Source organism: Lissotriton vulgaris, chromosome 7 (assembly GCF_964263255.1).
Source record: "Lissotriton vulgaris chromosome 7, aLisVul1.2, whole genome shotgun sequence".
Taxonomy (NCBI): Eukaryota; Metazoa; Chordata; class Amphibia; order Caudata; family Salamandridae; genus Lissotriton; species Lissotriton vulgaris.
In genome coordinates, this window is record NC_141695.1 from 1319718315 (window position 1) to 1319732351 (window position 14037).

General features: G+C 49.9%; 1 protein-coding gene across 1 annotated transcript in view; it reads left to right on the forward strand.

The window, feature by feature from the left end:
• Positions 1-6138: 6138 nt before the first annotated feature.
• Positions 6139-14037, forward strand: part of LOC147703593 (uncharacterized) — a 187145-nt gene continuing 179246 nt past the window's right edge. Inside the window, exon 1 of the mRNA XM_086929521.1 lies at positions 6139-6589. Within this exon, the coding sequence (XP_086785647.1) occupies positions 6139-6589 (451 nt within the window). The remainder of the gene's footprint in view (positions 6590-14037) is intronic.

The window sequence follows — 14037 nt, forward strand, 5'->3', positions numbered from 1 at the left end:
AGCACAGGATAGCATAGCATTTAATTAAAATGTGTCCAGTTCATGTGCACCCTCTCTATTCTCAAATTTACTTACATTCTGTTGGTCAAATTCTGCTGCAATCCTGGTGATTTCCTCAGATGTTGATCCACACAGACTTGTTGGAAAAAACACTAGCGTTATTTGTGTGTTGCCACATTTTCATGCTTGGTTGTGTTCTATATTACAAAGTTTTTGTTGCAGGTTCTTTGGAAATAAATTATTGTAAAATTAAGCTCTTCAGTCTATTTCAAAGTTACAGTAACAGTAAGCTATTCTCTAAGTGATGGTTGATTGCTGGTCATTATTATAAGTTAAACAAGTCACTGGGGCCAAGAAAGCAGAGAATCAATGACATTACAGAAACGGGGCGACCTCACCCAGCAGTTGGGCACACAAATTGACCATTATCAGTGGGTGTTGCACACAGAACTGAGCCTTCAGCAATATTTCATGCCATGTTCCCCTGCTGACAGTGCCAGCTGAGTGTGAGTTTTCAGAATACAATTTCACATTGCCAATTTAGTGTTCTACACAACTGCATTTAAATGCTGAATAGAATCTGAACCAAAGCAAATGTAATTACTGTCACTCCCACACAAACCATTTCAATGTTCATAATCCCAATGATATGGTATATGCAGAATTACTCATCGAACATTACCATTAACTTTCACTTCATCCCAAAAAAACTCTTGTACCAACACTTGTTTATGGCCACTAAACATCCCTCAAATCTATTGTGAATCTGCTCATCATATGTAACCTATCGATAGACATATTCCTAGTGCTATGCAGTTTCAAAACCTAGGTAAAGACTGCAGCCAACCAATTCACCTCTAAATTCCATAGCATAGTCAGATTCTAAAACTCTATATTTCTGATTCCCCATTTAATGATTAAAGGCAATAGTCTAATATGTATATTCCACACCTTCTGTCCAGGTTACATCACCAAAACCTGAACTGCACACTATGTGATATTCTTTCTCCTGTCCATAATCCACCTCCAACCAAGAGGTAAAGGAAAATGTATCTGCAATGGAGGTTGAAACTCACAAACAAACCATTCACAAAGACAGCATATTAACTCATCCTCCCTCTTCTCTTTAAGTCTTGTATGATGCAGTCTAGTCCTCAATGTCAGAGAGTGTTGCACATGAGAGCTGCCAGAGCCCCCCCACTGATCACACACCACCTCTCCCTTATGATTAACTAGTTTACATACAGACCTTTCTAAACCAAAGCAATTAAGATACAACTACAACCACATAGTTCATCAATCAATCAATCAATCATATAATTTGTAAAGCGCACTACTCACCTGTGAAGGTCTCAAGGCGCTGGGGTGGGGAATGCTGCTACTGCTCAAAAAGCAAGGTTTTGAGGAGTTTTCTAAAAGTCAGCAGGTCTTGGGTTCGCCGATGGTGGATGGGGAGGGTGTTCCAGGTCTTAGCGGTGAGGTGGGAGAACGATCTGCCGCCGAAGTTCGCTCTTCGGAAGCGGGGGACTTTGGCGAGGGCGGTGGAGCAGAGCTGGCGGTTGGGGGTGTAGAAGCTGAGTCGTCTGTCGAGGTACGTTGGTCTGGTGTTGGGGAGCGCCTTGTGTGCGTGGGTGAGGATCTTGAAGGTTATCCTCTTGTTGACCGGGAGCCAGTGCAGGTCTCTCAGATGGGGTGTGATGTGACTGCAACGAGGGATGTTGAGGATCAGGCGTGCAGAGGTGTCCTGGATGCGTTGAAGCCATCTCAGGAGTTTGTCCGAGGCTCCTGCGTAGAGGGCGTTTCTGTAGTCCAACCTGCTGCTGACAAGGGCCTGTGTGACCATTCTTCTCGTTTCAGTGGGGATCCACTTGTAGATCCTGTGGCGCATGCGGAGGGTGTTGACGCAGAAGGAGGAGACAGCGTTTAGTCATGGAGAGGGTAGATTTGAGGATGACTCCTAGGTTGCGCGGGTTTTCGGTGGGTGTTGGAGCGGTTCCCTGTGCGGTCGGCCACCAGGAGTCATCCCAGGCCAAAGGGGTGGATCCGTCTTATCCAAGTTCAGCTTCAGTTGGCTGTTCCTCCTCCATTCAGCGAAGGCCTTCATTCCTTTGTGAAGGTTGGTTTCGGCTGTGTGGTGTCCTTGGTGAGGGAGAGGATCAGCTGGGTGTCATCTGCATAGGAGATTATGTTGAGGTCGTGCCGATGGACGACGTGGGCGAGCGTTGCCATGTAGATGTTAAACAGAGTTGGGCTAGGAGGAGGAGCTACGCGGGCATCCAAGATGGTCGCGTGAGCAGAGAGCTCCCCGGACCCGCGCCGCCCTCATCGATCCATTCTTTTGATATCCTGACTATTTTGATGGGCTTTTGAAGTGCTACTCTTGCTGATATTGCTGCACTTTTCAGGGCTGGGATCGGACCCTGGGAACCATCTCTACGTCGTCCTACGTTTTCTGGCCTAGCCCCGGACGGGACCGGGGTCTCTGCTGCTCTGGATGGCCGAGCTGCAATTCAACAACAACGGTCGCCTGGTATCTGCTTAACCGGTGACGCTGTCACTTTCACTTTCGGTTTCCTTCTACCTCCGAGCGGACTATCTGGGAAGTAATCTGCATTCCTGGCTCCGGTAGTCTAACCGGCTGTGCTCTCTGACTATAGCTCTGGACCGGCAAGATGCGATTCTTTGTCTAATATCTGCTTTGGGGACCAGCAGATCGCTGCCATTTTCACCAGATCCAGTAAGACCCTTCGGGTGCTTATTCCAATATGGCGACTAAACCCGAGACGGAGAAACGCAGGACGAAGGTGACTACCCGTGGGGGTTCGGTCCAATCCAACGTAATGGACCGCTACACTCAACCAAAAGGCTCCCCCAATGCTGCCGGCCGTAGTCTTGAAGACCTGAGGACGGACCTGGTAGCTACATCGGAGGTGTCCCTTCAAGACCTCATGGCCGCCATTGCTGGGATCAAGACGGATATGGGACAACAGTATGAGGCCATCGTATCCAAGATTGACACGGTGGCGGTGGATGTTACCCTTATTAGAGCTGACTTGGCTAAGACCAATGAGAGGGTCAAAGCCTTGGACCTCAAAGCCACCAGTCTGGTCACCGACATGGCGGAAGCACAATCGGAGATTGGTAATTTGAGGGCATCGCACAATCTACTGGCCAGACGCATGGAGGAGTACGATAACAGGGCCCGACGGAACAACATTCTCCTCGTCGGGGTGCCGGAGGACAGTGGTACTGTCTCTATCGATCTCTTAGTCGAAGAATTAATTGTGACCAAACTTGCTCCCGCAGGCCTCAGTAAGGTCTTTGCGGTCGAGCGTGCGTACCGCTTCCCGGGTGGACAGCCCAAGCCGGGGGCTTCCCCGAGGCCTATCATTGCTAGGCTATTCCACTTTCGGGACCGGGACGCCATCCTTCAGGCCTCTCGTAGACATGGCCCGCTGAAATTTGAGAACAGCTCCATTTCCATCTACCCTGACTTTACTCCTAAGTGCAGCGGCAACAATCGGGATTCCTGGGTGTGAAACGTCGATTGCGGGACTTGGGTCTTAAGTACGCGATGCTGTTCCCAGCTCGCCTTCGCATCGAGTACAGAGGACGTGCATTCTTTTTTGATCAACCGGACAGTGTTGGCGATTGGTTGGACTCGTTGCCCAAGGAGGACACCGAGAGCGGAGGCCCCGGAGGTGCAGACGGAGGTGCATCGGCACAGGAGTGACATTTTGGTTCCTGAGGTTCAATCCTGGGTCGTATTATCTGCAGAGTATTATCTATATGCTTTCACAGTTAGGCCCGGGGGTGGGGCGGGGTGGGAATGTCTCTCCCTTCCTCCTTAGGGGTTCTTTGTGTAGAGTTTGATGAAGGGGCGACAGGCACAGTGCAGTTTGGGGTGGCTTCTAAGTCAGCAGGGGTGCAGGGTGGGGGGTGTTGTAACGGGTTCTTGGTTGGGGGTGGGGGGGTTCTGGTTGTTCTTTGTGTTTTGTATATGGTTTCTCACATGGTACTTTTACAACTGCTTGTATCCTTAGTTCTGGGGTTCCGAGAGAGGGTGGTTTGGGGGCTCCATGGGGATGGGGGGGGGGTGATATGAAAGTACTGTCTTGGAACGTTAATGGTCTGGGAGACAGGATTAAGCGTGGTATTGTGCTTCAATTTATTAGACGCCATTCTCCTGACGTCGTTTTGCTGCAGGAGACCCACTTGATAGGGAACGCTTGTAAAGCCCTAGATCGCCGAGGTTACCGACTGGTGGCACATGCGGGTTTCACCTCCGGTTCCCGGGGGGTCGGCATAATGGTAAAGTCCTCCCTGCCCCTTGAGATAGACGAAGTCACACTTGGCGATCGGGCCGATATGCTGCTGTTTCAGGGAGGTGGGAGGGAATGCTGATTGTAATTGTTGCTGTTTATGTTCCTCCGGGACTCCAGGCTACTACATATGCTGATCTTGGTAGGATCCTCCTAGGGCTTCCTGACGGTGTCCTTATAATGGGTGGGGACTTTAATTCAGTGGTTTCGGGGGAAAGTGATCGGCTACCCCCCAGGGTTTTGCCATCGTCCCAATTGTGGCTGACTGAGTTGATCGAGACTTTTGGGTTAGTGGATGTCTGGCGGATGTTACACCCTACACAAACCCAGTACACTTTCCACTCGGGTGCCCACAGCAGCCTCTCGAGGATTGATTATTTTTTTATGTTAACTGCTAATACCTCCTTGGTGCGTGGGGTCCGACATCTTCTCTAGGAATAAGCTGTATCAGGACCAGGTGACAGGGAGGCCGCTGTTCCATATGAAGACGGTGTCATCCCAAAAAAACGGAAGAATAATAAGCAAGACTGTAGAAGGAAGCAAGCATATACAATGGCACATGAGCCCCAAGCTCCCCTCTACTTCAAGATAGTATTGCATCTAATCCGTGACATATATAAAAGAAATTTGTATCCAATCTGAATATACATACGGTGGTCACCCCTGATACAGCACTGAATATATATATGAATTGATGTTCAGGTGGAATAAGTATCTTTAAATTCCATGTAATGAAGAAACAATAAGAGAGGCAGATTAATGAACAAAAAACTGCACCCTCGAGATATTTTTTTATGGTCAGAATCCCTCAAAAAGCTTGAGAGATTTTTTAAAAAAAACGTCCTGAAGAAGGTGTTGCCATCGACACAAGCCACCGAAACGCCGCGTCGACTTTTGTTTTTTTAATTTGTGATTGATTGTATTTTTTATGTATTGTTAGATCGCATAATGTTATTAATCTTGAACAATAAATTGTTGATTTTAAATAATGGTGAATACTAGAGTGTTTTTAAATGTTTGAAGGATTGTACACAGAGTTCCTCTACTGACTATTAGCCTCCATTTAGTGATTGTGTGTATATTGAATCTCAGAGATAGTTTTCTCTGTTAGGTCAAAGATAGCCCCCATAGACACCTTGGCGGAGCTATCTTACGACATAAGGTATATCCTCAACGACCAGGGACCTCTTCCTTGTTTTTATATACCTGTTGACCCGGTCCCTTATTGGTTCCTAGGGTACCTCCCTCCTTGTGTTGTGAACACCCTACACAAGCCCAGTACACTTTCCACTCGGGTGCCCACAGCAGCCTCTCGAGGATTGATTATTTTTTGATGTTAACTGCTAATACCTCCTTGGTGCGTGGGGTCCGACATCTTCCCAGGGGTATTTCTGACCATTCCCCCCTGTTACTTGAGGCTTCGGTGGGATACTCCTCTGGAAGTAGGGTCCCCCATCTTCATCCCTGGCATTTTAGGAGTCCTCAGCTTCGTTCAGACCTAGTTAAAGCCATTGACTGTTACTTTAACGAGAATGAGGGATCCGTCTCTTCCCCTACTATCTTGTGGGAGGCTTTTAAATCCGTCATACGGGGTTCCGCGTTGTCCTTTATTGCCGCTGATAAGAAGTCCAGGAGAGAAAATGTGTTAGCTCTTGAGGCAGAAATTACTTCGCTTGAAAGTGACTTGGGTGGCGACGATACCCATGTAATTTTGCACTCCTTAGCGTTGAAACAGGCAGATTATAGGGCCCTGGTGACTGACGCTGCTAAAGTGATGCGTATGAATCAGCTGGGCCGGCTCTATGATGTGGGCGATATGGCTAGTAAGTTGTTGGCGTGGTTGGATAAATCTGAGCGACTGAACCGTGTGGTGCCTGTGATAACCCGTGAGAATGGAGTGTGTGTGACTGATCCAGGGGAGATTCTTGAATGTTTTGTGGACCATTTTCAAACGGTGTACCGGTCTGTGAGTGATGGAGACGAGGCTGACTCCCGCTTGCTTTTGCGTGACATCGCGCTTCCTTGTGTGTCGGAGGAAGACAGCTCCGCTTTAGATGCGCCTATTACGGTGGACGAGATTGCCACTGCCATTTGGTCCTTGCGATCGGGTAAAGCTACGGGGCCTAACGGTTTACCTATCGAGCTATACAAACTGCGTCCAGATAAAATGGCGACCCATCTGCGCACTATGTTTGTTGATGCTTTTGAGGTGGGCAGCCTCACTCCCGACCAGCGTTTGGCCTCTATAGTAGTCATTTACAAGGATGGCAAGCCTCGTGATCGGTGCACCTCTTATCGCCCTATCTCGTTGCTCAACGCCGAGCCTAAGATCTTGGCTAAGGTCCTTGCTAATCGCTTACTGACAGTTATCTGTGACTTGATCCATCCGGATCAGTCCGGTTTCATCCCCCATCGGAATACGGCGCTCAATCTCCGTAGACTCCACAGCGTTCTCGCGAGAGCTGGGACCCTCACTGAACCCGCTGCCGTGGCCTCCCTGGATGCCACGGTGGCCATATTTATGGGCGGCCCTGTCGAAGTTCGGTTTTGGCCCTAACTTTATCGCGTGGGTGCGGCTCCTGTATGAACAACCGTTGGCCCAAGTCATGGTTAACGGCAGAGTTTCTGGACCGTTCGCATTGGGGCGTGGCACCCGACAGGGGTGCCCGCTTTCTCCACTTCTCTTTGCTCTGGCATTGGAACCACTGGCGGCATGGCTTCGTTGGGAGCCCTCGATTAAGGGGATCCGGTGGGCACCGGACCTGGAGGATCGCGTCTCTCTGTACGCAGACGATATTCTGCTCTATTTTACCTCGCCTCAGAAATCCCTCAACGTGCTCTTTGATGTTCTCACCTCTTTTGGGAAGAACTCGGGGCTCGTTAATTACTGGAACAAATCGTGTGTGTATGTTATAGCGGGAGAGCTGCCTCCGCTACCTCGTAGATTCCCGATTCAGGTGGCGGAGACTGGGTTCAAATATTTGGGGATTTTCATTTCCATGGATTCCTCTGTACGGTATGACCGTAACCTCTACGCGCCTCTTCGTCTCCTCAAACAGGATGTGCGGAGGTGGCGTGGCTTGCCCCTGTCCCCATTGGGACGCGCAGCACTTTTTAAAATGATGTCCCTTCCTAGATTTTTGTATGCCATGCAGAATTTGTTTGATCCTGTTCCCTCCCGTTACTTTCGCGAGGTTGAAGGCCTTCAGAGGCAGTTAATTTGGGACGGACGGGCTCGCATCTCCTTATCTAAGCTCACGCTCCCGTGGTACGATGGTGGCATCGCCCTTCCGGACATCAGGCGTTACTACTGGGCCTCACAGCTCAGCGCGATTAACCACGTGACGTACTCCCCGGGGCCCACTCCCGCCTTCGCTATGGATAAACTCCTGTTGCCGGGCGGCAACTTTAATAGGGCCTTATATTCAAAGGCACCACTCCGCCTTCTGACCGGACCTACGAAATGCGCCGTGCATGCATGGAAAGATGCGACTGTGGCCACAGGTTGGAGTGATAGATTGACGCGAATGACTCCGCTATATGACTCAGAGCGATTGGGTGGCCTGTGGCGTACGAAAGGGTTTGACAGATGGGAGATGATTGGTATTAGCAAGGTGGAGGATCTTTGGGCCAGGGGTACAGTTAAGTCCTTCGAGGCCCTGAAGGTGGAGTATCAACTGGATGACAGGGAATATTTTCGTTATCTTCAGGTGCGTCACGCCTTACTCTCTGCTTTCCCCCCTGGGACGGATATCCCCCTATCATCCCCGCTCGAGGATCGGATTCTGGACGGCCATGTGCCGGACAGTACGATTTCTCTAATTTACAAAAAACGTATTAATACCAGGGCTGATCTTCTGGTGAAGCTTAGCTCCTCTTGGACGGCAGATGGCCTCGAACTGGATGACGAGGATTGGCAAATGGCGATTTCCTCCCCCAGGGAGGTGGCTATTCCGGCCCGCCTTCGCTTTGTGCAGTTAAAGATCCTCCACCGAGTTTATATGACTGGTACGTGTCTGGTTCGGATGGGGTTTTCGACTGATGGGTTGTGTAAGCGTGGCTGTGGTATGGATGGCACCTTTCTCCACATCATATGGGAATGTCCGGTGATCTCCGCGTTCTGGTCCAGAGTGCATGACGTAATGGGGCGAGTCACCGGGGTCTCCCTCCTCCCTGAGGCGAGGCGCTGCCTGCTTAATGTATGGGAGCCTACGGATTGTACGGCTGCTCAGATCTTTTGGATCACTCTGGGCAACATGGTTGCCAAGAGGGATATAGCGCAACTCTGGGGCTCCCACAGACCACCTGGGATAAGTGCTTGGAAAGAAAACATGGACTGGTGCATGTTTCGGGAGAAGACGGTATATGAGGCTCGGGCCGGCCCAAGAAATGGGGCAGAATTTGGTCACAATGGAATGAATACTGTGGAGACATTTGTACTCCACCACTTGATCATACTGCTAATATTCCCTCGTCCCCGTAATTGACGTTCCTATAGACTGACTGCTACGCTTTTTCAATAATCCTCTTCACCGTCTCCCCGCCCCCCAGAAAGTTGCCTTTATTCTTTTAGATTGATTTCCCCCTCCCCCCCTCCCGTGCCCTAGACACTGTTCCTACCATGTGAGTGTTTGTGTTGTTTGTTTCACTTTCATCAAAATTATAAAATGAAACCTACGTGATCCTTCCTATTATGTTTGATGCCACTGCACCGTAGTGATGTTATTTCTGGCTTTTTCCGCAGCACAATGTGGTCTGATATACTGTCGATTGTCATAGCGGCCGGCCCGATAGGGTTGTAGGCAGACGCTGTGTATTGTGCATACGATAATAAAGGTTTAAAAAAAAAAAAACTGAGTTGGGCTGAGGGATGAGCCCTGGGGTACGCGGCAGATGATCTCGGTGGCTTCGGAGAGGAAGGCGGACGCTTTGTGTTCTGCTGGAGAGGAAGGAGGTGGTCCAGTCCAGGGGCTTCTCATGGATCCTGGCATTGTGGGGGCATGTTCATAGTGTGTGGTGGCAGATCGTGTCGAAGGCGGCTGACAGGTCCAGGAGGATGAGGGCCGCCGTTTCCCCGTTGTCCAGCAGGGACTTGATGTCATTGTGGCAGCGATGAAGGCAGTCTCGGTGCTGGGGTTGCTGCGGATCCCAGACTGGGAAGGGTCCAGGATGTTGTTCTCCTCTAGGAAGCAGTTCAATTGTTCATTGACGGTCTTCTAGATGACCTTTGCCGGGAATGGGAGCAGGGAAATGGGCCGGAAATACTTGAGGCCCTTGGGGTCCGCCTTGGGTTTCTTGAGTAAGGCGTTGATCTCGGCGTGGTTCCAGCTCTCCGAGAAGGAGGCCCTTTTGGCGGATCTGATGAGGTGATGGTGTCTGCTGGTGGCGTTCTTGTGGGCTGCGTGGCTGTGCGATGTTTGTTCACGGAGCCATATCTTCTCCAACTTTCGGCAGGTTTGCTTGGAGGCCCGGAAGTCTTCAGTGAACCAGCTGGCTTTCTTGTTGGTGTGACTGTTGGAGGGATTCTTGATCAGGGCGAGGGTTTTGGCGCAGTCGTTGATCCACTGTCTGAGGTTTTGGGCGGTGGTGTCGGGTCGGTGGGGTCGGCAGGTGGGCTCTGGGCAAGGGTTCATAAGCTTTCTCAAACCCCTATATATGAATGCCACCACAACCAACAAATGAATGCAGTGCTTCCAAGATGCCCATGGCTTTCTAAAACCCTACGTCAGCGAACCAGCCCTCCTTTAGATGCACTTAGGATCAACACTCAAACGTTCCCTCATTACCAGAGTGCCAGGCATCAAGAAAAACATATCATGCATTGTTTACATAATAAACTACCTAATCTTCTCACAGACCAATATATGCTACCACTTCTCCTAATTTTGACCTCATCTGCTTTCCCACAATCGGCTGTGTTCAAACTGAACCAGTGCTTTACCCTTGTTTCACTTTTCAAGCCTCAGTGCATGCCATGTCCAGTATAGTCACCAATGAATGAAATGTCATTATAGCCCCCTCAAATGGCATTGACTTCACCCAGAGGAGTATTTCTCTGCTTCCTGACCGGACCCTAAATAGGGGTAGATGGAACCTGCTTTTCTGAATTCATAAATGGGAGATGTGGATTCCTGGCTAGAGTTGCTATTTTTGACATAATATTCATTATCTACACAGAAAATGGAGGTGTGAGTCCTGCTGTGTGACAAAGACAACTGTGAGATACATGGTTTTGTGCTGGTCCAACCATCCATTGTGGGAAAACCTGCACCTTCCTGTACTTTAAAGTGGTCAAAGAAGACACATGGTGGTTCAATGTTAGAAATGGGTGTCTCTAGTTGGCAGTGACTTGCACCCTGTTCAAGCAGGGACCCTTATTCTATTCAGAGTAAGAGAGTTGCACACCCAAGATAACCCCTGCTCAGCTTGGCATGAGCTGTACAGCTTATCCCAGAGACAATGTGTAAAGCATTTGTACATACAACACACAGTAAGACAGTGAAAACACTACAAATGGACACCACACTATTTTAGAAAATAACCAATCTTTATCTAAACAAAACAAGACCCACATGACAAGAATCCAACATACACAACTCAAGATATCACTTTTAAAGTTTTAAGCATGTTTGTCCATAGAACTCTATGGATGCATTGATTTTAGCACAAAGTAACTAATGCTTCAAAATTCAAGATGAAAAACAGCTGTAAAGGAGGGATACATCGGCAAACACAAGTGATGCGTCAATTCTTGAATCCCATGGGAATGGAGGCACCAGTTCTGCTGCAGGCAGGAGAAGTGTTGTGTTGATTCCTTACTGCGAGGAGAAGCAATGCGTTGATTTCCAGAGGCTGCTCCTTACTGCGAACAATGCAGTGAAAACTTGGCACACAGGTGCAATGCATGGAAAATCCAGACACACTGGGTCAATGCAGCGGCGAAACAGGTACTGCATCGATTTCCACAGCCGCAGACGGGTAGTGCGTTGATTCCATCAGCCGCACACAGGGCCTGGGGTGAAGTCGGAGAAGGGATCTCGGACATCAGAGACTCGATATTCTGGACTCGGGCTGTGGTGGTTCTTCCAGCCGTGAACAGGCAATGCATCGATGTTTGAACCGTACTGCGGCAATGCTTTTGTTTTTCAACTGCACGTCAAGCTTGCGGCTGGAAAAACAGCATTGAAGGGATGATGCATGAATTTTCAGCTCTTGAAGCAAACAAACCACCTCCAAAGGCCCAGACCTGGAGTTGGCATCACATGGGTGGTCAGAACTCCTAGCAGAGGAGTTCAGGGGGACTATAGATGACGTCTTTGATGGCCTTAAGACTGGAGGCAAGCACACACAAGCCCTCCGAGAACTTGGAATGCAAGATTCAAGAAAGTAAAGTCCAGTCCTTTGACTGCTCACAGAAAAAGTAGCAACTGCAGGCCAACCCAGCAAAGCAACACAGCAAAGGGTCAGTGCTCCTCCAGACAGCTCTTTCGTTCTTCTTGATAGAGTCCACAGTTCCGGAAACGTTCCAAGAATGTGGGGTTGCAGGTCCAATACTCCTTTGGGCTTTTGAAGTAGACATGCTTCAAAGGAAAGTCTTTGCTGTCCACAAGATCCTACCTTTCCCTGCCTTGGCCCCAGACACACTACGGGGAGGTAGAGAAAGAATTGTGAGAGGACAGATACAACCCCATTCAGGTGTCAGTGACAACTCCTCCCACCACTCTAGCTCAGAAAGGCCCATCAGCTTGGTAATGGGCCATCAGGAGAAGCAGGGTACACCACAGCTCCTTTTGTGAGACTAGCTACAGTGAATGCACGAGCAGCCCCTGTTAGTTTAAACCAGACGTTGATTCCACAGGTAGGCAGAAAACAGAATGGAAAAGCAAGAAAATGCAGACTTTCTACTTTTTAAAAGTGGCATTTTCAACAACCAATTTAAAAAGCAACTTCACTAAAAGGTGTATTTTTTAATTCTGAGTTCAGGGAGCCCCAAACTACGAATCTCATATTACAAGTTACACTTGTAAGATGTTGCAAAGCAGCTCCAATGATAGCCTATGGGGAAGATAGTCTTTGCTCCGGTCCAGGCAGCACTCTCCCCGGCAGCTCTACCAGCTGATTGCTCGCCCGCAGTCCGTCTCGAGCAGAGTTCGAGCCTCGTGCCTGACTCTGCCTCAGGTCTTGTGCTCTTTTTGGGACTTGTATTTTGGGACTTGTATATTGTGTGCTACTGTGTGTTTTACATTCTGGGGCATTACTGCTTTACTGTGTTAGTGCCTTAGCGCTTCCCACTTTTATGCCGGTCCTGCTACCACGTGGCCCACCTTCTGACCCAGCCCCACTCCCACCTCCACCTCTACTCCCGCTACCCTCCCCTACATAATGGTGACCACTGCGGGGAAGTGCGTGTAAAGCCTTGACCCCCGGTCCAGGCAGCACTCTCTCTGGCAGCTCCACCACCTGATTGCTCGCCCACAGTCCGTTTCAGCAGAGTTCAAGCCTCACGCCGACTCTGCCTCAGGTCTTGGTTCTCTTTTTGGAACTTTTATATTGTGTATTTTGGGACTTGTATATTGTGTGCTATTGCGTGTTTTACATTCTGGAGCATTACTGCTTCACTGTTTTAGCGCCTTAGCGCTTCTCGCTTTTCTGCTGGTCCTGTTCCCATGCGCCCCACCCCCTGACCAAGCCCACTCCCGCCTCCACCTCTACTCCCGCCCCCCTCCTCTACAAAATGGCAACCGCTGCGCGGTCGTGCCGCGGGCATGCCTTAGGCAAGCCCATCTGCGCCTGGACAGCAGCCAGTGCCTGGCTCCTGCTATTACCACAACACCTGATGCCGCTACGACTCCAACACCCTCCACGCACTCAACGCCGGCCGACCCTCCACCCGCTTCTAGGCCACCCCAAAGCTCACCCACGGTCCCTTCACCTGCCGAAACTGCAAATACACCAGTCAGTGCACGCCCATCACACCACCGCTGACCACAAAAAACGTGCTCAGTCCACAAAGATGCCGTCAAACTCTGGGACCCGCTTGAATCCTCCGACCCGGATGTCGACTTCCTGACGGAGACCTGGATGAACACCTCCTCAGCGCCTGACATAGACATAGCCATCCCAGACGGCTACAAGATCACCCGCAGGGACCGTAACAACAACAAACCAGGAGGAGGAATCGCCATCATCCACAGGAACACCAGCAGAGTCTCAACCAACACCGAGGACTCCCTCAGCATGGCCGAACACCTACACTTCCAGATCCATGTCAAACACAACCCATCAGAGGAACCCTCGTCTACTGACCCCCAGACCCCGTGCACAATTCAGCGAATCCATCAGCGACCTCATCAGCACCCACGTCCTAGCCTCCACAGACTATATCCTCCTCTGGGACCTGAACTTCCACCCCGAGAATGCCAACGACAGTAAGACCACTACCCTGATTGCCAACCTCGCCAACCTCGGACTCAAAAAGCTCATCACAACACCCACTCACTCCGCCGGACACACGCTCGACCCCATCTTCTCCGCCACCGACCATGTCACCTTCAGCCACACCACTGAACTCCACTGGATCGACCACAACTGCATCCATTTTTCCTTCGAGGAACACATAGGGCACAACCAACCACAATGGATCCCACACTGCAACTGGAAAAAAGTCACTGAAGACCAGCTCATCTCCACTCTTGCCCGAAACCTTCCACCCGAG